This window comes from Hypanus sabinus, chromosome 14, assembly GCF_030144855.1.
Source record: "Hypanus sabinus isolate sHypSab1 chromosome 14, sHypSab1.hap1, whole genome shotgun sequence".
In the NCBI taxonomy this organism is placed as follows: domain Eukaryota; kingdom Metazoa; phylum Chordata; class Chondrichthyes; order Myliobatiformes; family Dasyatidae; genus Hypanus; species Hypanus sabinus.
This window is the reverse complement of record NC_082719.1, coordinates 63003219-63026356: the sequence shown is the minus strand read 5'-3', so window position 1 is coordinate 63026356 and position 23138 is coordinate 63003219. Positions and strand designations below refer to the sequence as shown.

The following is a 23138-nucleotide window of genomic DNA, read 5'->3' as shown; positions in this document are numbered from 1 at the left end:
CTGAAGGAACTCAGCAAGTCAGACAATACCTATGGAAAGCAACCAACATTCAACATTTTGGCCTGAGGCCCTTCATTAGGACTGGAAAGGAAGGGGGCAGAAGCCACAATAAGACGATGGGATGGAGGGGGAGGTACTTGGCAAGTGATAGGTAACGCCAGGTGAGGCGGAAGGTGGTGAGTGGGGAAGAAGTAGAAGCTGGGAGGGTATAGGTGGAAAAGGCTGAAGAAGAAGGAATCTAATAGGAGAAGACAATGGACCATAGAAGAAAGGGGTAGAGGAAAGGAACCAGAGGGAGGTGATAGGCAGGTGAGGAGAACAGAAGGGACAAGAGAGTAATCAGAATGGGGAATCAAAAAAGTGAGAATGGGGAAAGGGTGAGTAATTACCAGAAGTTAGAGAATCAATAATCATGTGATCTGGTTGGAGGCTGCTCAGACAGAAGACAAGGTGTTGCTCCTCCAATCCAAGTTTGACCTCGTTGTGGCTGCACAGGAGGCCATGCATGAGTAATTTTGCTCTGTTCCCATCAAAAGACAGCATCTCTCAGCGGCTACCTATTTCAATTCATGTTGGTCTGGGCACGTGAAGTTGAATTGAAATAGGTAGCCACTGAGAGATGCTGTCTTTTGATGGGAACAGAGCAAAATTACTCAATGAAGCAGTCCCTGTCTGTGACAGGTCCCACAGATATGTTTAAGACACAAATAGATACATTTTTGCATAGCAGTCGAATTAAGGGTCATGGAGAAAAGGAAGGTAGGGAAATCTGAGTCCGTGGCCAGATCAGCCGTGATCTTATTGAACGGCAGAGCAGGCCTAATGGGTCAGATGGCCTATCCTGTTCCTGTTTCTTATGTTTTTTATATTCTCATGCGGAGGAGGCTGCACGAAGAGCACTGGTACAATATATGGCCTCAGTAGACTCACAGGTGAAGTGTCACCTCACCTGGAAGCAGTGTTTGAGCCTCTGAATGGTACTGAGGGAGGAGGTGTACAGCAAGTGTAGCACTTGTCATGTTTGCAGGGATAAGTTTAAATTTCAAAGTACATTTATTATCAAAGTATATATACCATATACAACCTTGAGATTCATTTTCTTGCAGGCAGGCAAAAAACAAAGAGACACAATAGAACCCACTCAAATAACCCCCACACAACAAAGACCGTTAATGTGCAAAGTAAGATCAAATTATGTAAACAATAAGAAGTGAACAAATAACGCACAGGACATGAACTGCAGAGTCTCTGAAAGTGAGTCCAGAGCCACAGAACTGGTTCAGCACTGACTGGGTCCGGGGGTCTGATGGCGACAAGCCACAGCCATGGAGACATTTCAGCACTGAGGTGAGTAAAGCCTCTTGGATCTGAACACTGGTTTGTCCATCACTCTCGGCCTCGCCACCCTGACCTTTTCAGTCTGGCTCAGTGCTTAAAACGAATAAACACCAACTCTTCCACTCTCAGGCCCCCTGGGCCCCACCACTTCGATCAGTTTCAGCCCGTCTCTAAGTCCGCTTCAGCAATGGCTGCTGCAGCCATACCAGCATTCTTGAGAGTCCAGTTTGTTATCCTTCAGGATACCACAAAAACACTAGGTCCTACAGACCGTTCTAAAGCGCAACTCCCAAAGGGAAATAACAGGCCGTAGATTGGAGTGACTGTAGTCCAGAGAAGGTATATTTAATAGAATAGTTAGTAGTTTTGTGTGCCGTCTGCAAAATGTCACTGTGTCGCATGAGTGCCACCTTGCCAATATGCCAGAAGCAAGATCAGCGGGGAGGGAGAAGTTGACATGGGAGTTACCTAGAGAGCGATTTCCACAGAAAGTGGTGATGGGGGTAGGGAAAGATAGGATCCCATTGGAGATGGCAGAAGTTACAGTGAATAATGTACTGGATACAGGAACTCGGGAGGGGGATGGTGAAAGCAGGCCTGTTCTCCCATGTTATGATGTCAGAGAGGATGAGCATTTCACATTTAATTGGCTTCTCAGGTTCCACAGCTCAAAAGCAGGTTATCGATGACTCTCCTCTTACCAGTATAACTTGGCTTTGTTCCTTTTTAGAAATTTGCTAATGAGATTTAAAGTCTCATATCAGGCAAGTTCACTCCAGAGTTTGCTATACATTGCTGTTGTATTAAGTATTTGTACATTACAAATGGGCCCTAGATGTGTACAAAGTAAACTGTTGAATTTCACTCTGTGCTTCAGTTCAAAAGTACATGACATTAGAACATCAGACACAAAATGCTGGAGGAACACTGCAGGCTAGGAAGCACCTATGGAAAAGAGTGAACAGTCATCATTTTGGGCTGAGACCCTTCATCAGGACTGGAAGAAAAAGATGTGAAGTCGACGCAAGAAGGTGGGGGGAGAGGAGAAAGAAGTACAAGGTGGTAGATGATAGGTGAAACTGGGAGAGGGGGAGGGGTGAGATGGAGAGCTGGGAAGTTGATAGGTGAAAGAAATAAAGGGCTGGAGAAGGGGGAATCTGATAGGAGGGAGGGAAGGGGGAGAAGCACCAGAGGGAGGAGATTGGCAGGTAAGGATATAGGATGAGAGAGTGAAATGGGAATAGGGAATGGTGGGCAATTACTGGAAGTTAGAGAAATTGATGCTCATGCCATCAGGTTGGAGGCTACCCAGATGGAATATAAGATGTTATTCCTCCAACCTGAGGCCATGGACTGACATGACGGAATGGGAATGGAAAGTGGAATTCAAATCGGTGGCCACTGGGAGATCCCGCTTTTCCTGACGGATGACGCTTGGCGAAGCGGTCTTCCAATCTACATCGGGTCTCACCAACATATAGGACACACTGGGAACACTGGATACAGCAGATGACCCTAATAGACTCACAATGCAAAGTGTCACTTCACCTGTAAGGACTGTTTAGGGCGCTGAACGGGGAGGAGGTGTAGGGGCAGATGTGGGACTTGTTCCACTTGCAAGGATAACTGCCAGGAAGGAGATCAGTGGAGAAGGACGAATGGAGAAGTGAGATGGGTAGGGAGCAACCCCTGTGGAAAGTGGGAGGTGTGAGGGAAAGATGAGCTTGGTGCTGGGATCCCGTTGGAGGAAGTTACAGAGAGTTATATGCTGAACGTGGTGGCTAGTGGGGTGATAGGTGAGGAGAAGAGGTACCCTATCCCTGGTCAAGTGGTGAGAGAATGGGGTGAGGGCAGATCTGCGCAGAATGGAATAGATGCAGAGAGGGCAGTGTTGATGGTGAAGGAAGGAAAGCCACTTGTATGTATATGTCATAGACAGGCAGACAGACACACTTTATAAAGGCATGCATGGATGAGTGTGAACCCACAAAATCATTCAGAGTCTTCTTCAACCAGACTTCCAGAATGAACCAAGAGATCTGCATTCTGCTGAGGGCTAGACTGGTGATCCGGGAAGGGATATTGGGAAAGAATATCGGACCACTGGAAAATAACACCTGAGAGGTAGTAATAGGGTAATAATAGAGGTAGTAAAAGAAATGGCAGATGAACTTAAGTATATTACGTAAGGGATACGGTTCCTGTAGTCCTCACCTAAGGCCACACTCAGGTTGCAGGAACAACACCTCAAATTATGTCTGGGTCGCCTCCATCCTGATGGCATGAACGTCGCTCCTCGAATTTCTGGTAATTTCCTCCCACTTCACCATTCCACATTCTTGTTTCCCTCTCCTACCTACTTCCTTACCTGCCCATCACCTCCTTCTGGAGCTCCTCCCCCTTCCCTTTCTTCCATGGCCTTCTGTTCTCTCCTATCAGATTCCCCCTTCTCCCGCCCTTTATCTCTTTCAGCAATCGACTGCGGCTCTTTACTTCACCCCTCCCCCTTTCCCGGTTCCACCTATCACCTCCTACTTTGTATTCCTTCCTCCTATCGCCCACCTTCTTACTCTGACTTCTCTTTCTTTCCAGTCCTGATGAAGGGCCCCAGCCCGAAATGTCAACTGTTCACTCTTTTCCATCGATGTTGCCTAGCCTGTTGAGTTACTTTGTGTGTGTTGACTGGATTTCCAGAATCCTGCAGATTTTCTGGCGTTTGTGATTAGATAGGCTGGGTTTACTGTCATTGTAATGGAGGAGGCTGAAAGGTGACCACATAGAGGTGTATAAGGTAATGAAGAGCACGGAAGGGATGGAACAAACTGCCAGAGGTGGCGGTAGAGGTAGATACATTTGCAACATTTGATAGACATTTGGACAGGAACTTAGGAAATGCATAGAATGATACAGGTTTATCACAGGAAAATGGGATTAGCACAGATAGGCATCACAATCATAAAGACAAGGTTGGTGGAAGGGGCATAAGTGCCTATTTCTATGCTGTACATTTCTGCAGGAGGCTGCTGGGATAGATGGTGAGAACCTGGGGAACTCTGTTCTTGATCTACCCAGGAGGAGAAAGGTGAGAACAGAGGTGTGAGGAAGAGATGAGATGTGGTCATCATCTGCATCCACACAGGCAGAGGGCAATGTACGGTTCAGACAAGAGAGGGTGATTTCAGAAGCAGAAAGTCTAATCAAGGCAAATGTGATGAAAATGGATGACCTGGGGGAACGTGTTAGAGTCCTTCAGTAGGCAGGGTGCAAGGAAATGGACTCATGATAACTGTGGGAATCCAGGACTTCATTAAGATTGTTGCTGGCCAGCCTGTCCCTCTAAATGGAGGTGGAGAGTTTCAGTAAGGAAAGGGAAGCATCGGAGAGAGACACCTGAAAACTAGAGCAGGGGAGAAAATGGCAGCAAAGGTGATGACATTATTAAGTCCTCTGGAAGTGCAGGAAGCAGAGCCAATGTAGCTTCTGATGCTCAGATATTAAAAAAAGATGGGGGAGTGGGTCCAAGCAGGAATGAAACAATGACTCTTCTCTGTATCCCACAAAAAGATAAGTGTAGTTTGGGCCCTTGAAAGTGCTCATAGCCACAACATTGATTTGTAAGGTATAATTTGTGTGCTTACATTCATGCATTCCAAATCATTTTTGTATTTGTTGTAGTTTCTCTTGATCTGCTCCTAACCTACACTGTACTATTCCAGCCCATATTATCATCTGAGACTCGCATTCCATTTTCCATCTTAGTCTGTTTTCTATTACCTTTGCTGGTGCCTAGTCCACTGCCACTCTTCTAAATCCCAGATGTTATAGATCCAATTTGCTCAATATTTCCTTGAAAAACAATCCCAACCCCAATGTCCCCTTATCTCATAAATCAATTTTGGGAACTCAGTCTGCACTGCCTCCAAGGGTATGTAAATCACTCCTTTCAATGGAGAATACAAAACTGTTATAGCAAAACTTTCCAGCCTTTATATCCTTTCCATTTAGAAAAAAGGCCAACATATCATTACCCTTCTTAACTACTTGCTGTACTTGCATACCAATTGAAGTGTGAGACTACACTTCAAGTCTTCTAGATAACTTGTTCCTTTTTGAAGTGCACTCATAATTTAACAGTCTTACTTGTATTTACACTTTCATCACATTAGCTCTTGAATTTCTTTGGAAAATGATTGATAAAGTCCTGGAACCTTTTCAATATATTTTCCATATTTTTCTGACCGTTTGATACTGTATATGCCAAACACTTAGCTGACTTTTCTCAGTGTTTGAATGGTAAATAGAATTTCACATGCTGCTTCCAAAATCATCAAACTGGTAGAAAAGGTATTAAGCTTGAGAAAAGGTAAGAAGGGGAAACATGCTTTCCAGTTTGTTTATACAGTTTCCATAAGCACATCTTCAAGAATGATAGTTACTTCACACATTTTCAAATAGAGGCAGCTGCCAGCTAGGCAGAATCTAAATCTTCTGATACCTATTAAACTTACAATAACTCCATATACACAGCTAACCACAACACTTAAAGTGAGCTTTATCAGCAAAAAAAAACAAACAAAAAGTGTTACAAAATCATGACAATGAACAGCTTGAAATCCCTGATTTGGTTTCATTTGGCTAGAACATAGCCAGATCTGATATAAAGTAACATGCACAAAGTGCTGGAGGAACTCAGCAGGTGTGGGAGCATCTATGGAAAGGAATAAACAGCTAATATTTCGGGCCGACACCCTTCATCATGACCTGATATTGATATCAAATGTGTTATTGCTTTGGTTGTCTTCTTATTTACACCGTTTTATGTTGTTGATTAGACATTCCAAATTTTACCACACGCCCCCAAAGTAGTGAATATCCTAATTCAGACAGTTTGCTTCAGTTAAATGTTATTATTTATCACCTCACTTGGAAACAAGCAAAATTCTGAAAACATCTGTACTGATTCCACTACCACTTCAATTGGAATTGAATCTCGTGTGATGCAAAGTTCCCATGCCATGTTACTCAAATACTTTTGAAACTCTAGGCATTAAGGCCAACAGAAACTCAAGACTGACTGGTAAAGTTGACTGTAAACACAAATACGAACAAATTTCTAGCGATAGTATCTTCCACCCGCTGTATAGGTACTTATCAGTTTATTGTCCACACAGAAACTCCCAACAAAGAGAAATTCAAACAGTCAGCACCAGGACTACTTCAAATGAGTTCAAGTAAGTTTGTCAGTATTATAGACAAGAAGCTTATCAGAGCTCTGCTCTGTAAATTATTAACAAGCATGCAAAAAAAAGTTATTTTTATAAATGAAGTTATTTACCCCTTTTTCAATAGTTCCTGTCTGGCATAGAGTACCTTCAGCTGCAGGGATGCTGTTGGTTACACATCGATTGCTCTTACTGAGGCACCAGAGTTCTCTGCATACTTCCTGGGAATGAATGCAGAGGCAAGTTGATTAGAAAAACGTTTTAATATGTATATGGTATCAATTACAGATGTTCAGGTCTTCAGTAGCAAGTGGACTTCCAAGCGAGCAGACCGAGCGCAACACAAGAGAGATACAAAAGAGTGCAGATGCTGGAATCTGAGCAATTAATTATCTGCTGGAAGAACTCATGGACTGAGCAGAATCTGTGGGATAAAAAAGGCACAACAAATTGCTGCAATTTCAATGCAAATTCTGGTTCCCTAGGTATGAAACCAGTTCTGCAGGCCCACTAATGTCATAATTCACTGCTCCTTTTCAAGCTTTTGGATTAAAGTGCATACTCCAAATTCAAGTTTATTGCTATAGGCATACATCAACAACATATAATGTCATGAAAAAAAAACTTATTGCAGCAACAGCAGCACAGTACATTACAAACATTTCCTTTGAACCACTAAGTGTTTAAGATTTATCAAAGCAACTATGGAATGAACCCTAGTGTAATACACACTTTAAAATTTCACTTATTGCTAGTTTTCTAATGCTGGCATCTTGCAGATCAGTTATAGTAGCATGTCACCATCAGCTGAGAGTTCAACATTTCCAGCAATTAAGATTACAGCCTGTCAGCTTGCATATCACTAATGTGGGAATGGAATGTTGCTGACACTATTTCAGGGAAGACCACTAGATGTACACTGATATTCCAGCCAATAATTATCCTTCAACCAACATCCAGAAACTATCCCATCAAATGGCTGTTTGTGGGAATTTACTGTATTCAAGTTGGCTAGCCTATTTCTTACATCAGAACGGTGACTTTCTTTCAACGGTATATCACTGATTGGAAGGTCCTTTGGGTTGGCCTAAGGTCACGAAAGCCACTGTGCAAATCCAAGCTTTTTTCTTCCATTAGTTTCTGGATGCAGGAGACTTTCGCTGACTTACATTATTTTTGATCCAGCATTGGATGAAAGAAAGACTTGTATATTTCCTGTGGTTGTATTTGGTTATGTGGTCTGATTATACTTGATACCACACTTCAATGGCCATAGCACAACCTAGAATCACAACCTGGACCTGCCTCAAGACCACAATGATAACATTTTGAAACCATGCTGCTGTAAAATGCATCTGAACTGCTTTAAGATATCTCTAAAGGTTGGAAAGTTAATGTTCAAAAGGATTTTAAAGTTACAAAAATATTGGAAATTATAAAGTGATACATTTACTTAAAATAGGTTTAGGTGCTAGAAATCAATAAGTAAGAGAAAATGAAAATAAACCTATTTACCTTTCCAATTTGTATTCAAATGAATGGGGATGATGCAGCATGTGCAGTGAAGTGCATACCCAGCTTTGGGCATGTGCGCTGCTCCTCTGGACTTTGCGCTGAGTCAAGCAGCAGAGAAAGTAGTAAGCCGAGGTAGTCATAAAGAGCTGTCCCACGCTTGACAGGCGTCCACCATGGTTAAAGTAATACATAATTTAATTTTAACCCAGCCACATGCTGTTTTCAGCCATGCAGAAAACACCAATCTAAATACAGTTTTTAGATTCCTCATATGTATAGTTCAGCTTGGAGAGCTAGAAAAGGATGCGCTTTTATTCATTCCTGCTATTGCTGTTTCAATCCCAATATATAAAAAATCTGCTTAAATTAGTTTCCATTTGCACAAACCAAATCTAATTCACTTTTAAACACAATGGTACTCAAAACTATTTTTCCATGATAATTTAGTACGGCACAAGGAATAATTTCATTTGTTTTGATTACAGCACCTGAAACTGTACATTAATATTTATAGTTGCTTAAGCTAGCTGAACCTTCAATTATTTAATTACAGGCTTCTAAGCCTGTAAAATTTCACTGACTTGGAAGTACGGATCAAAAGACTTCTAGTCTTCCTGATAGTATCAAAATATTTTAGCTACCATACTGCAAAAATAACCAGATGCAATATGACGATTTATTTTCATTTTACTATCTCCTTTATTGGTGTTACTGAGCAATACAGCATTCCCTGATCAAAAGGGGACCCAATCTCCTTATAAGCATCTACCAGCTTATCCATGACAACTGCTTTCAGAAATACATCTTCTAATTTAGACTCGCTCCTTCTAGGAGTCAAGTTTATTGCACGTGTGCAAGTATGATGAGGTACAAATACAATAAAAATCTTGCTTGTAGCAGTATCACGGGCACATAGATTCAGACAACAAACAAAACTGAAGTTATACATAAATTATACAAGACAATGTAAATACAAAACTGTAAAAGCAATATATTAGGAAAAAACAAAACTGAACAAAATTATACAAGACAATGTAAATACAAAACTGTAAAAGCAATATATTAGGAAAAAACACAAGCACAGATAGGTTCATAGTATTATAAGAGGTGGTGCATGTTGTTGTACTGCTGAGGTAGAATTAAGGCTGATTTATACTTCAACGCAGGCTCTACACCATAGCGAACATGCATTGGTATGCGTCAAAACGCTAGTTGGCGGTCGAGTTTCTATGCCACTGTGTTGAATTTCTTTGTGAGGGACATGAACTAGGAACTGCATTTCAAACATTTGCGCATGACGGCAGGTAGATTTGACAATAGACAATAGGTGCAGAAGTAAACCATTCGGCCCTTCGAGCCTGCACCGCCATTCTGAGATCATGGCTGATCAATTCCTATCAATACCCGGTTCCTGCCTTGTCCCCATATCCCTTGATTCCCCTATCCATAACATATCTATCTAGCTCCTTCTTGAAAGCAGCCAGAGAATTGGCCTCCACTACCTTCCGAGGCAGTGCATTCCAGACCCCCACAACTCTCTGGGAGAAGAAGTTTTTCCTTAACTCTGTCCTAAATGACCTACTGTAATGGTGTGCTACACGCAGCGCTAAAATTACGACACGGAGTCGGTAACTGCAGTTGAAGAAAAAACTTTATTCGAAATCCTCAGCCTCACTTTTAAGCCTCCCTCAACCTGCCCCCCGTGGCGCAGAGGCTCCAAAGCTCTGTGCCCGCAAACCCCCGTAGGCTCTCCCTTAGCTGGAAAGCTGGCTAATTGTGAGCCGGTTCGGATGTGCCAGGAAATGGGTTGCCACATAAACCCCCCCCCCCAGAACCGGCGATACACCCCCCCCCAATGTCCACAGTCTGGGCCGGAACCTGCTTGGGAGGTGGCCCTCTGCGCCGAGGTGCTGGAAACTCGACCGGTTGCGCCAGGTCCACATGGGCCGGTTTGAGTCGGTCCACCGTGAAAACCTCCTCTTTCCCCCCAACGTCCAGCAAGAACGTGGACCCGTTGTTCCGGAGCACCATAAACGGCCCCTCGTATGGCTGCTACAGCGGTGGCCGATGCCCGCCCCTTCGTACAAACACAAACTTACAGTTCTGCAGGTCTTTGGGTATGCAGGTCGGGTTCCGCCAGTGCTGTGAAGTGGGTATGGGGACCAGGTTACCGAGCTTCTCGCGTAGCCTGCCCAGGACGGCTGCGGGATCTTCCTCTTGCCCCCGTGGGGCTGGTAGGAACTCCCCAGGGACGACCAGGGGCGCGCTGTATACCAACTCGGCCGACGAGGCGTGCAGGTCGTCCTTGGGTGCTGTGCGGATGCCGAGTAGGACCCAGGGAAGCTCGTCCGCCCAGTTGGCTCCTCGCAGGCGGGCCATGAGGGCCGACTTCAGGTGACGGTGGAAACGCTCCACTAGCCCGTTCGACTGTGGGTGGTAGGCAGTTGTGTAGTGCAGCTGAGTCCCCAAAAGGCTGGCCATAGCTGACCACAGGCTGGAGGTGAACTGGGCGCCTCTGTCGGAGGTAATGTGGGCCGGTACACCAAAGCAAGATATCCAGGTGGTGATCAGGGCTCGGGCGCAAGATTCGGAGGTGGTGTCGGTGAGCGGGACCGCCTCTGGCCATCTTGTGAACCAGTCCACGATAGTCAGGAGGTGCCGCGCTCCACGCGACACTGGCAGGGGGCCCACGATATCCACATGAATGTGGTCGAAACGCCGGTGGGCGGGATGGAACTGCTGCGGTGGGGCTCTGGTGTGCCGCTGCACCTTGGCCGTCTGGCAGTGCATGCACGTTTTGGCCCATTCACTGACCTGTTTGCAGAGTCCGTGCCAAACGAACCTGCTGGAAACCATCCGGACAGTTGTCTGGATGGAGGGATGCGCCAAGTTATGAATGGAGTTGAAAACACAGCATCGCCAGGCTGTCGGGACGATGGTACGGGGCTGGCCGGTGGCGACGTCACAGAGTAGGGTCCTCTCACCCGGGCCCATGGGGAGGTCCTGGAGCTGCAAACCGGAGACTGCGGTTCTGTAACTCGGGATCTCCTCATCTGCCTGCTGTGCCTCTGCCAGTGCCTCAAAGTCTACCCCTTGGGAAAGGGCATGAACGGTAGGGCGAGAGAGCGCATCCGCCACAACATTGTCCTTACCCGAGACGTGCCGGACATCCGTTGTGTATTCAGAGATGTAGGACAGGTGGCGTTGCTGGCGGGACGACCAGGGGTCGGACGCTTTCGTAAACGCAAAGGTAAGCGGTTTGTGGTCCGTGAACGCGGTGAAGGGCCGACCTTCTAGGAAGTACCTGAAATGCCGGATTGCCAGGTAGAGCGCCAACAGTTCCCGGTCGAAAGCACTGGACTTGAGCTCGGGTGGCCGCAGGTGTTTGCTGAAAAACGCCAGGGGTTGCCAGCGACCTGCGATGAGTTGCTCCAGCACCCCACCGACTGCCGTGTTTGATGCGTCCACTGTGAGGGCAGTAGGGGCGTCTATTCTGGGATGTACTAGCATTGCGGCGTTCGCCAAAGCTTCCTTCGTTTGAACGAAAGCGGCGGCGGACTCCTCGTCCCAGGTAAGGTCCTTGCTCGGACCCGACATCAGGGCGAACAGGGGGCGCATGATCCGGGCAGCTGAAGGGAGGAAGCGGTGGTAGAAATTGACCATACCTACGAATTCCTGAAGGCCTTTGATCGTGGTGGGTCGGGAGAAGTGGCGGACCGCATCTACCTTAGCGGGCAGAGCGGTTGCCCCGTCTTTAGTAATCCTGTGGCCCAGGAAGTCAATGGTATCGAGTCCGAACTGGCATTTGGCGGGGTTGATTGTAAGACCGTACTCACTCAGTCGGGCGCAGAGTTGACGGAGGTGGGACAGATGCTCCTGACGACTGCTGCTGGCTATGAGGATGTCGTCCAAATAGATGAACGCGAAGTCCAGGTCCCGTCCCACCGCGTCCATTAACCGCTGGAACGTCTGTGCGGCATTCTTCAGGCCGAACGTCATGCGGAGGAACACGAAAAGGCCAAACGGGGTGATGAGAGCCGTTTTAGGGACGTCGTCAGGATGCATCGGGATTTGATGGTACCCTCGGACGAGGTCTACCTTGGAGAAGATCCGTGCGCCGTGCAGGTTTGCTGCAAAGTCCTGAATGTGCGGCACAGGGTAGCGGTCCGGTGTGGTAGCCTCGTTCAGCCTGTGGTAGTCGCCGCACGGTCTCCAGCCTCCCGTCGCTTTGGGCACCATGTGCAGGGGGGAGGCCCATGGGCTGTCGGACCACCGGATGATCCCCAATTCCTCGATCCTCTGGAACTCCTCCTTCGCCAGTCGGAGCTTATCCGGCGGAAGCCGCCGAGCACGGACGTGGAGGGGTGGTCCCTGGGCCAGGATGTGGTACTGTACGCCATGTCAGGGCATGGCCGCTGTGAACTGCGGTGCCAGAACCGATGGGAAATCCGCCAGGACCCTGGTGAAGTCGTTGTCGGACAGCGTGATGGAGCCGAGGTGAGGGGCTGGCAACTGGGCTGCACCCAGGGAGAACGTCCGAAAGGTCTCGGCGTGGACTAGTCTCTTCCTGGACTAGTCTCTTGCTGTGAGCCCGCAAAAAATCCGCACCCAGAAGCGGTTGGGCTATGGCGGCCAGTGTAAAGTCCCATGTAAACTGGCTGGAGCCGAACTGTAGCTGCACCTGACGGGTGGCATAGGTCCTTACTGTACTGCCGTTCACAGCCCTCAGGGGGAGCCCCGGTGCCCTGCTGCGGGTGTCGTAACTCGTCGGAGGTAAAATGCTGATCTCGGCACCAGTGTCGACCAAAACCGGCGTCCCGACCTTCTGTCCCACACATACAGGAGGCTATCCCGATGGCCAGCCGCCGTAGCCATCAGCGGCGGCTGGCCCTGGCGTTTCCCGGGAACTTGCAGGGCGGGCGACAACGGCGGGCTTCTGCGCCCCACCGCTGGTGGTAGAAGCACCAGTGTTCATTGGGCCGGGGGTTGGCGGGCTCTGCGGCCGGGCCTGGACTGGTTTGCTGCTGGGAGCGTGGCTGGGAGATCTGTGCGATGGACGCCCCGCTCACCTTTTTGGCGTTCCAGAGCAAGTCCGCCCGGGCTGCCACCTTCCGGGGGTCACTGAAATCCGCGTCGGACAGCAGCAGGCGTATGTCCTCGGGCAGCTGCTCCAGGAATGCCTGCTCAAACATGAGGCAGGGTGTGTCTCCGTCGGCCAGAGACAACATCTCATTCATTAAGGCCGAAGGAGGTCTGTCGCCCAAGCCATCCAGGTGCAGTAAACGGGCAGCCCGCTCGCGCCGTGCGAGTCCGAAAGTCCTGAGGAGCAGGGCTTTGAATTCCGTGTACTTGACGTCTGCCGGGGGCGACTGTACGAACTCCGCGACCTGGGCCGCTGTGTCCTGGTCGAGGGAGCTCACCACGTAGTAGTAGCGGGTGTCTTCTGAGATGATCTGGCGAACGTGGAATTGGGCTTCGGCTTGCTGGAACCATAGGTCCGGGCGCTGTGTCCAGAAACCCGGCAGTTTCAACAAAACCGCAGGAACAGAGGTGGCGTCGGTCATTTCTGGTCCAAAAATCGTTTGGACCGTCGGGGTCACCAATTGTAGCGGTGTGCTACATGCAGCGCTAAAATTACGACATGGAGTCGGTAACTGCAGTCGAAGGAAAAACTTTATTCCAAATCTTCAGCCTCACTTTTAAGCCTCCCTCAGAGGCTCCAAAGCTCTGTGCTCGCAAACCCCCGTAGGCTATCTCCCTTAGCCGGAAAGCTGGCTAATTGTGAGCCGGTTCGGATGTGCCAGGAAATGGGTCGCCACACTACCTCTTATTCTCAAACCATGCCCTCTGGTACTGGACTCTCCCAGCATCTGGAACATACTTCCTGCCTCTATCTTGTCCAATCCCTTAATAATCTTATATGTTTCAATTAGATCCCCTCTCAATCTCCTTAATTCGAGTGTGTACAAGCCCAGTCTCTCTAACCTCTCTGCGTAAGACAGTCCAGACATCCCAGGAATAAACCTCGTGAATCTACGCTGCACTTCCTCTATAGCCAGGATGTCCTTCCTTAACCCTGGAAACCAAAACTGTACACAATACTCCAGGTGTGGTCGGTCTCACCAGGGCTCTGTACAAATGCAAGAGGATTTCCTTGCTCTTGTACTCAATTCCCTTTGGAATAAAGGCCAACATTCCATTAGCCTTCTTCACTGCCTGCTGCACTTGCTCATTCACCTTCAGTGACTGATGAACAAGGACTACTAGATCTCTTTGTATTTCTCCCTTACCTAACTCTACACTGTTCAGATAATAACCTGCCTTCCTGTTCTTACTCCCAAAGTGGATAACTTCACACTTATTCACATCAAATGTCATCTGCCAAGTATCTGCCCACTCACTCAGCCTGTCCAAGTCACCCTGAATTCTCCTAACATCCTCATCACATGTCACACTGCCACCCAGCTTAGTATCATCAGCAAATTTGCTGATGTTATTTTCTATGCCTTCATCCAAATCGTTAACGTAAATGGTAAACAGCTGTGGTCCCAATACCGAGCCCTGTGGCACCCCACTAGTCACCACCTGCCATTCCAAGAAACACCCATTCACCGCTACCCTTTGCTTTCTATCAGCCAACTAGTTTTCTATCCATGTCAATGCCTTCCCCCCGATGCCCTGAGCTTTGATTTTACCCACCAATCTCCTATGTGGGACCTTATCAAATGCTTTCTGAAAATCGAGGTACACTACATCCACTGGATCTCCCCCGTCTAACTTCCTGGTTACATCCTCGAAAAACTCCAACCCTTGGTAAATCCATGCTGGCTCGGCCCAATTATATCACTGCTCTCTAGATTTGCCACTATTTCATCCTTAATAATGGACTCTAGCATCTTTCCCACCACCGATGTCAGGCTGACAGGTCGATAGTTCTCTGTTTTCTCTCTCCCTCCTTTCTTAAAAAGTGGGATAACATTAGCCATTCTCCAATCCTCAGGAACTGATCCCGAATCTAAGAAACATTGGAAAATGATTACCAATGCATCCGCAATTTCCAGGGCCACCTCCTTTAGTACCCTAGGGTGCAGACCATCTGGACCTGGGGATTTGTCAGCCTTCAGTCCCATCAGTCTTCTCATCACCGTTTCCTTCCGAATGTCAATCTGTTTCATTTCCTCTGTTACCCTATGTCCTTGGTCCATCCATACATCTGGGAGATTGCTTGTGTCTTCCTTAGTGAAAACAGATTAAATTCTTCTGCCATTTCTCTGTTTCCCACAACAATTTTACCCAATTCATCCTTCAAGGGCCCAACATTGTTCTTAACTATCTTCTTTCTCTTCACATACCTAAAAAAGCTTTTGCTATCTTCCATTATATTCCTGGCTAGCTTGCGTTCGTACCTCATTTTTTCTCCCCGTATTGACTTTTTAGTTAAGTTTTGTTGTTCCTTAAAAACTTCCCAATCACCTGTCCTCCCACTCACCTTAGCTCTGCCATATTTCCTTTTTTTTAATGCTATGCAGTCTCTGACTTCCTTTGTCAATCACTGAGACCCCTTTCCCCTCTTTGAATCCTTCCTTCTCTGGGGGATGAACTGATTTTGCACCTTGTGCATTATTCCCAAGAATACCTGCCATTGCTGTTCCACTGTCTTTTCTGCTAGGCTATCCATCCAGTCAACTTTGGCCAGCTCCTCCCTCATGGCTCCATAGTTTCCCCTGTTCATCTGCAACACTGACACCTCCGAGCTGCCCTTATCCTTCTCAAATTGCAGATAAAAGCTTATCATATTGTGATCACTACCTCCTAAGGGCTCCTTTACTACGAGGTCACTTATCAGATCCTGTTCATTACATAACACTAAATCCAGAATAGTCTTGTCTCTGGTCGGCTCTCGTACAAGCTGTTCCAAGAATGCATCCCGTAGGCACTCTACAAACTCTCTATCCTGTGGTCCAGCACCAACCTGATTCTCCCAGTTCACCTGCATGTTGAAATCCCCCATAACTACTGCGACATTACCTTTGCCACATGCAAATGTTAACTCCCTATTCAACTTGCACCCAATATCCATGCTACTGTTTGGTGGCCTGTAGACAATACCCATTTGGGTCCTTTTGCCCTTACTGTTCCTCAGTTCTATCCACACAGACTCTACTTCTCCTGACCCTGTCCCCCCCTTGCAAAGGACTGACTCTCATTCCTCACCAACAGGGCCACCCCACCCCCTCTGCCCACATTTCTGTCCCTACGATAGCATGTATACCCTTGTACATTCATTTCCCAGGTCTGATCTCCCTGCAGCCATGTCTCCGTTATCCCAACAACATCATAGTTACCCATTCGCACCTGGGCTTCAAGCTCATCCGCCTTATTTCTGACACTTCGTGCATTCAGATATAGAATTTTTAGCCCATTTCTCCTCTCTCTGTTTGAATCGCTGCCTATTGTGCTTAACCCAGTTCCCTGAACTCCCATCGGGCTTTACGCCCCTAGAATTTTGTTGTCCTTCCTACATTGACTTATCCTTTCAACACACTTAACTCCATGTTCTGTCAGACCATCCCTCTGTACACGAGTCCTCCTTATCACTTGTTCCGCCCCACCTTCTTCTACTACACACTTAATATTCTGGAACCGTATAGTCCCCACCTGTCCTTTATTCTTCCTCTTGCTATCCTCTCTCACATCTGATGATTTGGTTCATCTATTTCGCATCAATGTACAGACTTGGCGGAGAAGAAGCAACCGAAAATGCATTGGAGGAAATGCAATGCTACCAAGCGGACCAATCACAGTTGTTGCAGTCTGCGTCGCCGCAATGCGCGAGTTACTTTTTTGGGGAACTGGATGTCACCCTACGGCATAGGGTACATGGTACCTATGGCGCAGAAGTATAAATTGGCCTTTAGGGTTGTGCAGGTTGGTCCAAGAACCTAATGGTTGTAAGCAAGTAGCTGTTCCTGAACTTGGAGGTATTGGACTTCAAGCTTCTGTACCTCCCACTCTATAGAACTTAAATCAAAGTTGTTGTCATTTTATCAATCATAAATGCTGAAGAAACTCAGCAGGCTGGGCAGCATCTATGGAAATGAATAAGCAGTCAAAGCTTTGGGCCCAGACCCTTTATCAGGACTCCTTCTAATTCTGGCTCCTTCCCCCTTCTTTTCCACTCCTGTGTGTGATACCTGTTTTGTAAATGCACTGTGGTCCAGAGGAACATTGTTTTGTTTGGTTGTACATAGGTACAGCCAGATGGTAATAAACTTGAACTCTCTTGTTGGTTCACCTGCTCCAGACCCAAGCTGGCAGCAGCTCTGCAACATTTAGCCAGGTTAGTCAGTAGTGTTGCCACCAAGCCAATCTTGGAGATGGCCACTGAAATTCCCTGCCTCTCTCCGTGCTTCCTACAAGTGGTGTTCCTCACAGAATAGTATTGATACATCAGTTAAGGTGGGGTGGAAGGCGCTAATCAGCAGGTGGTTTGCTTATCCACGTTTAACCTCATGTCATAAAATTTCATGAGATCCAGAGTTCATAGTGAGGACTCCCAGAGCAGTTCCATCCCAACTGTATGCCTGTGGAACAGGATGTGCCATGGGATGGAGATGATGGTGTCTGGGCTGTTGACCACAAGACATGATCCCATGAGTACAATTACGTCAGCTGGGGCTTGACTAGTCTGTGAGACACTCTCCCAGTTTTGACAAAAGCCCCCAGATGTTGGTAAAGAGGATTTTACAGGGTCAACAGGGCAGAGATTTTGCTGTTTTTTGTTTTTGGTGCCCAGGTCAATTCCAAGAAATCTGTCCAGTTTTATATCCGTGCTTTCTAGCAGTTTATCATAAGTGAATGACTTGCTAGATTATTTCAGATATTTAAGAGTTAACCACAGTCATCAAATTGAGTTTCTTCAATTGTTAGAAATATGTGCTGATTTTTTGAAGGGTTTTTAAGAATTTTTAAGCTATCCACATTTAAGAACTACTTACAAACATTACAGTTTTTATTCCCAGTTTTACCTTCTGCCAGAACATCTGGGTAAAGCTAGACCACCCAGTGACTGAAAGCAGTATCTCTGGACAGTAGGTTGTGTTCCGGAAGATCCAGTTAAAATAATACATCATGCCATCCTATAGAAAGGGATGCCTGCCTAGCCAAAGCTGGGAGGGATAAGGGGCAATGCAAACATCAGGATGCTATTTCAGGCTTTCAATAGTTTAAGATACATATCAGTGCAATGCATATTATAAACAGTGAAAAAATAGCATCAGGTAATAAACTGCAGATTTTCTACCAAATTTGAACACCACACTGTCCTGGATTAGAATTTCCTTTACTGATAACATGTCAATGCCCAATGGATGCTGAAGTCTTTGTCTTTCACACTTACACGGACAAGCAAAACAATATAGGTTCAAGAGCAAAAATACTGAACCTGAAATATAACTGAAAACACTCAGGCAATGAAGAAAGAAGTAATTCCTTTGGGTCATTTCACCTTTCATCATATGCTACCTGATTTGTTGAGCATTTTGCCATTTTCTGTTTTGATAATGCACTTAGCAAAGGCCACTACAATACGTGAGGAGTAAGCGGAGTGAACAGTGTCAGAATGGGAGTGTTAGAATGGTCAGGCTTTAGCTCAACTGGCTTGGGCGAGCACAGGCAGTCATTCTAAGTAATTTTTTTCACTTTTTTTGTCTATAAGTAAATAGCTATTGTGCTTAGAATGGATCTAATGCTAGTAATATGTTCTTTGTGTGAGACGTAGGAATTCTGGCAGACCTCAAGTCTCCTTGATAACTACACCTGCATGAGATGGCTTTTTAGAGCAACATGTGGTTGAGCCGACCAAGGGAAAGGCAATTCTGGATTGGGTGTTGTGCACTGAACCAGATTTGATAAGGCAGCTTGAGGTAAAGGAACACATAGGATCATAAAATGATAGAATTCACCCTGCAGTTTTGAGAGGGAGAAGATGAAGTCAAAGGTATCAGTATTACAATGGAGTAAAGGGAACTACGGAAGCGTGAGAGAGAGCTGGCCCAAGTTGATTTGAAGGGAACACTAGCAGGGATGAGAGCAGAACAGCAGCGGTCTGGGGGCATTTCGGAAAGTGCAGGATTGATACTTCCCAAAATTGAATAAGTATTCTAAGGGTTGACAAGGGATGTTAAATATAACATCAAAAGGAAAAGTGAGGGCGCATAATATAGTAAAAATTAGTGGGAATTAAAGGACTGGGAAGCTTTTTAAACCATCTTCTGAAACTAAAATGGCCAAAAGGAGACAAAAGACGAAATATAAAGGTAAGCTAGCCAGTAATATAAAAGAGGATACTAAGGATATCTTAAGATATATAAAGAGTAAAAGAGAGGTGAGAGTGGATATCAGATTGCTGGAAAATACATTGTCGAGGTAGTAATGGGAGACAAAGAAATGTCAAATGAACAATAAGTACTTTGCATCAATCTTCACCGGGGAAGTCACTAGCAGTATGCCAGAAATTCAAGAACGTCTCAGACAGCAGAAGTAAGTGTACCTGCTATTACTAAAGAGAACGTGCTTGGGAAGCTAAAAGGTCTGAAAGTCACCTGGACCAGATGGACTAGACCCCAGGATTCTGAAAGAGGTGGCTGAAGAGACTGTAAAGGTATTAGTAATGATCATTCAAGAATCACTAGATTCTGGAAAACTTTCAAAGGACTGGGAAATTGGAAATGTCACTCCACTCTTTTAAGAAGGGAGGAAGGCAGAAGAAAGGAAATTATAGGCCAATTAGCCTGACTTCGAAGATTTTGGAATCCATTATTAAGGCTGAGATTTCACGGTACTAAGAAACAAGAGCAAGGATGTCCTTTTGCATTTGTACAGGGCCCTGGTGAGACCACACCTGGAATATTGTGGAGTTTTGGTGTCCAGGTTTAAAGAAGGACATTCTGGCAATTGAGGAAGTGCAGCGTAGATTCACTAGGTTGACTCCTGGGATGGCAGGGCTGTCTTACGCAGAGAGATTGGAGAGATTGGGCTTGTACACACTGGAATTGAGGAGATTGAGAGGGGATCTGATTGAAACGTTTAAGATAAATAAAGGATTTGATAGGATTGAGGCAGGAAATATGTTCCAGATGTTGGGAGAATCCAGTACCAGAGGGCATGGATTGAGAATAAGAGGTCAGTTATTTAAAACAGAGTTGAGGAAAAACTTCTTCTTCCAGAGCGTTGTGGAGGTGTGGAATGCACTGACTCAGAAGACGGTGGAGGCCAATTCTCTGGATGCTTTCAAGAAGGAGCTAGATAGATATCTGATGGGTAGGGGAATCAAGGGATATGGGGACAAGGCAGGGACTGGGTATTGATAGTGAATGATCAGCCATGATCTCAGAATAGCAGTGCAGACTCGAGGGGCCGAATGGTCTACTTCTGCACCTATTGTCTATTGTCTATAAACAGATGATAAAATAAGCTAAAGTCAGTATGGTTTTAAGGGGAAATCTTGCTTGACTAATCTGCTGGAATTCTTTGAGGAAATAACAGTCAGGATAGGGAAAGGAGAGTTGTTTATTTGGATCTTCAGAAGGCCTTTGACAAGCTGCCGTACATGAGATTGTTATCAAGATAAGAACCCATGGTATTACAGGTAAGATATTAGTATGGATAGAAGATTAGCTGATTGGTAGGAGGCAAAGAGTGGGAATGAAGGGAGCCTTTTCTGATTGCCCAGGGTATAGTGTTAGGACTACTTCTTTTCATGCTATGTCGATGGATTTAATAGCTTTGTGATCAAGTTCGTGGACAATAAAAGGACAGCTGGAGGGGCTGGTAGTCTACAGAAAGACCTAGACAGATTGGGAGAATGGACAAAGAAGTGGTAGATGGAATATAACGTAGGGAAGCATCTGGTCCTGCACTTTGGTAGAAGGAATAAAGGTGAAGACTATTTTCTAAATGGGGAGACAATTCAGAAATTAGAGGTACAAAGGGACTTGAGAGTTGTCGTGCAGGATTCCCTAAAGGTTAACCTGCAGGTGGTAGAGAAGAGAAATGCAGTGTTTCCAGTCATTTTGAAAGGACTAGAATATAAGAACAAGGATGTAATGCTGAGGCTTTATTAAGTCAGGTCACACTTTGAGTATTGGGAGGAGTTTGGGGCCCCTTATCTAAGAAAAGATGTGCTGGCATTGGAGAAGTTACAGAGGAGGTTGTGGTGAACTACATATACCTGTCTGGACACGCCCCTCTACTGACTGCTCCTGTGGCTCCTCCCACAGACCCCTGTATAAAGGTGGTTGGAGGCACTGCTCCTCCCTCAGTCTCCAGGATGTTGTGTGGTCGTTTCTTGCAGCTAATAAAAGCCTATCGTTCGCCTCCCGTCTCCGAGAGTTATTGATGGTGCATCAGAGGTTCACCAGAATGATTCCAGGAATGAAAAGGTTAACATATGAGGAGCGTTTCATGACTCTGGACCTGTACTTGTTGGCATTTAGAAGAATATTTAGAAGTGTGGATCTTATCGAAACCTATCGAATATTGAAAGGCCTACGTAGACTGGATGTGGAGAAGATGTTTCCTATAGTGGGTAAGTCTAGGACCAGAGGGCACAACCTCAGTATAGGGGGACGGTCATTTAGTTTAGAAATCAGGAGGAATTTCTGTAGCCAAAGAGTAGTGAATCTGTGGAATTAACTGCCACAGTTGACTGCAAGCCATTAGTATATTTAAAAAGGAGATGGATACATTTCTGATTAGTCAGCCATGATGGAATAGCAAAACCAATTTGATGGGCCAAATGGCCTAATTCTGCTCCTATGTCTCAGGGTCTTACACAGAACAGGTTATTTAGACCAATCCTATTTTAACCTTGCTGGTGTTTTTAAAAAATGTAATATATAGAAAATCAAGGTAGTCCCAACCTGCTAACAATAAATGACATTTTAAAATAAACATATGCTCCAGTCTACATAAGGTCTAATTGTGCAGATTTGAAAAAAGAAATCGTCCAGATTTTTCATTAACCAACAAACTGATAGTCCTTGTGGCTGAATGGAAGAAATTTACACCCAAACACTTCAAAGAGCTCTCTTCCGTGAATTTCCCTATTCTGACTTTGGTTTCCGTCAGCTGTCACCTGCAGTGTTTCTGTGGTATTCGCCAACATCAAACAGGCTGAGCAGCCAATCAGATTGAAGAATTCTCACAGACAGCAAACCAGGTACTAAAACTCACTAATTTTATTTAACTATTTAAAGATTTCATGTAGAGCAAAATAAAAACCTAGTCATACAAGGTAGAAACTGAAATATAAGTCTCAAAAATATTTAATATTTTGAATGTTTTAATACATTAAAGGATTTATTTTGAATACATATGGCTTCTCACGGCCTTGGAGGTGGCTAAACAGTAATTATGACCGACTTTACTGTTTAAAATTATATTTATTAAAGTACTACATTTCCAGTGACATTGCAAGATTGCAATATCAGAGGGATATCTGAGGCAAGATTGCAGTTCCAGAGAGACACTAGGGACTGCTTTGTCCTTTGCTTCACAGAAACATGGCTCATTCCCACCATTTCAGACGCAGCACTACAGCCTGACGACTTTACCATTCTCCACAAAGAGTGAGGATGTAGAGTAGGCTTTATGATTAACTCATCGTGGTGGACAGATGTGGCAGTTCTCTTTTAATCCAGGAACATCTAAGGGTCAAGCGTTGTCCATTTTATCTGTCAAAGGAGTTTTCCGCCATTATCCTGGTAGCGGTGTGCGTTCCGCTGCTGGCCAATGTCAAACAAGCACTGCAAGTGTTGAGCACTGTGATCAACAGTCCCAAAGCAGTGCATCTGCATGTCTTCCATATCATTGCAGGGGATTTCAACCAGGCCAGTTTGAAGGAGTCTCCAAGCTATCATCAGCATATGACTTGTGAAACCAGAAGAGCTGACATACTTCATCAGTGTTATATCAAAATCCTACCGTGGCGCCTCACCATGGCATAGGAGTGACACTGGCCGAACATCAGCGAAGTGTGGTGGAGATTCGTTCTCTGGCAGG

The 23138-nt window shown here is 45.7% G+C and overlaps 1 protein-coding gene across 1 annotated transcript in view; it reads right to left on the bottom strand.

The window, feature by feature from the left end:
- adamts6 (ADAM metallopeptidase with thrombospondin type 1 motif, 6) overlaps positions 1-23138 on the bottom strand; it is a 257027-nt gene that overhangs the window by 87115 nt on the left and 146774 nt on the right. The window contains exon 12 of the mRNA XM_059989323.1: positions 6674-6781. Coding sequence (XP_059845306.1) covers positions 6674-6781 — 108 coding nt within the window. The remainder of the gene's footprint in view (positions 1-6673; positions 6782-23138) is intronic.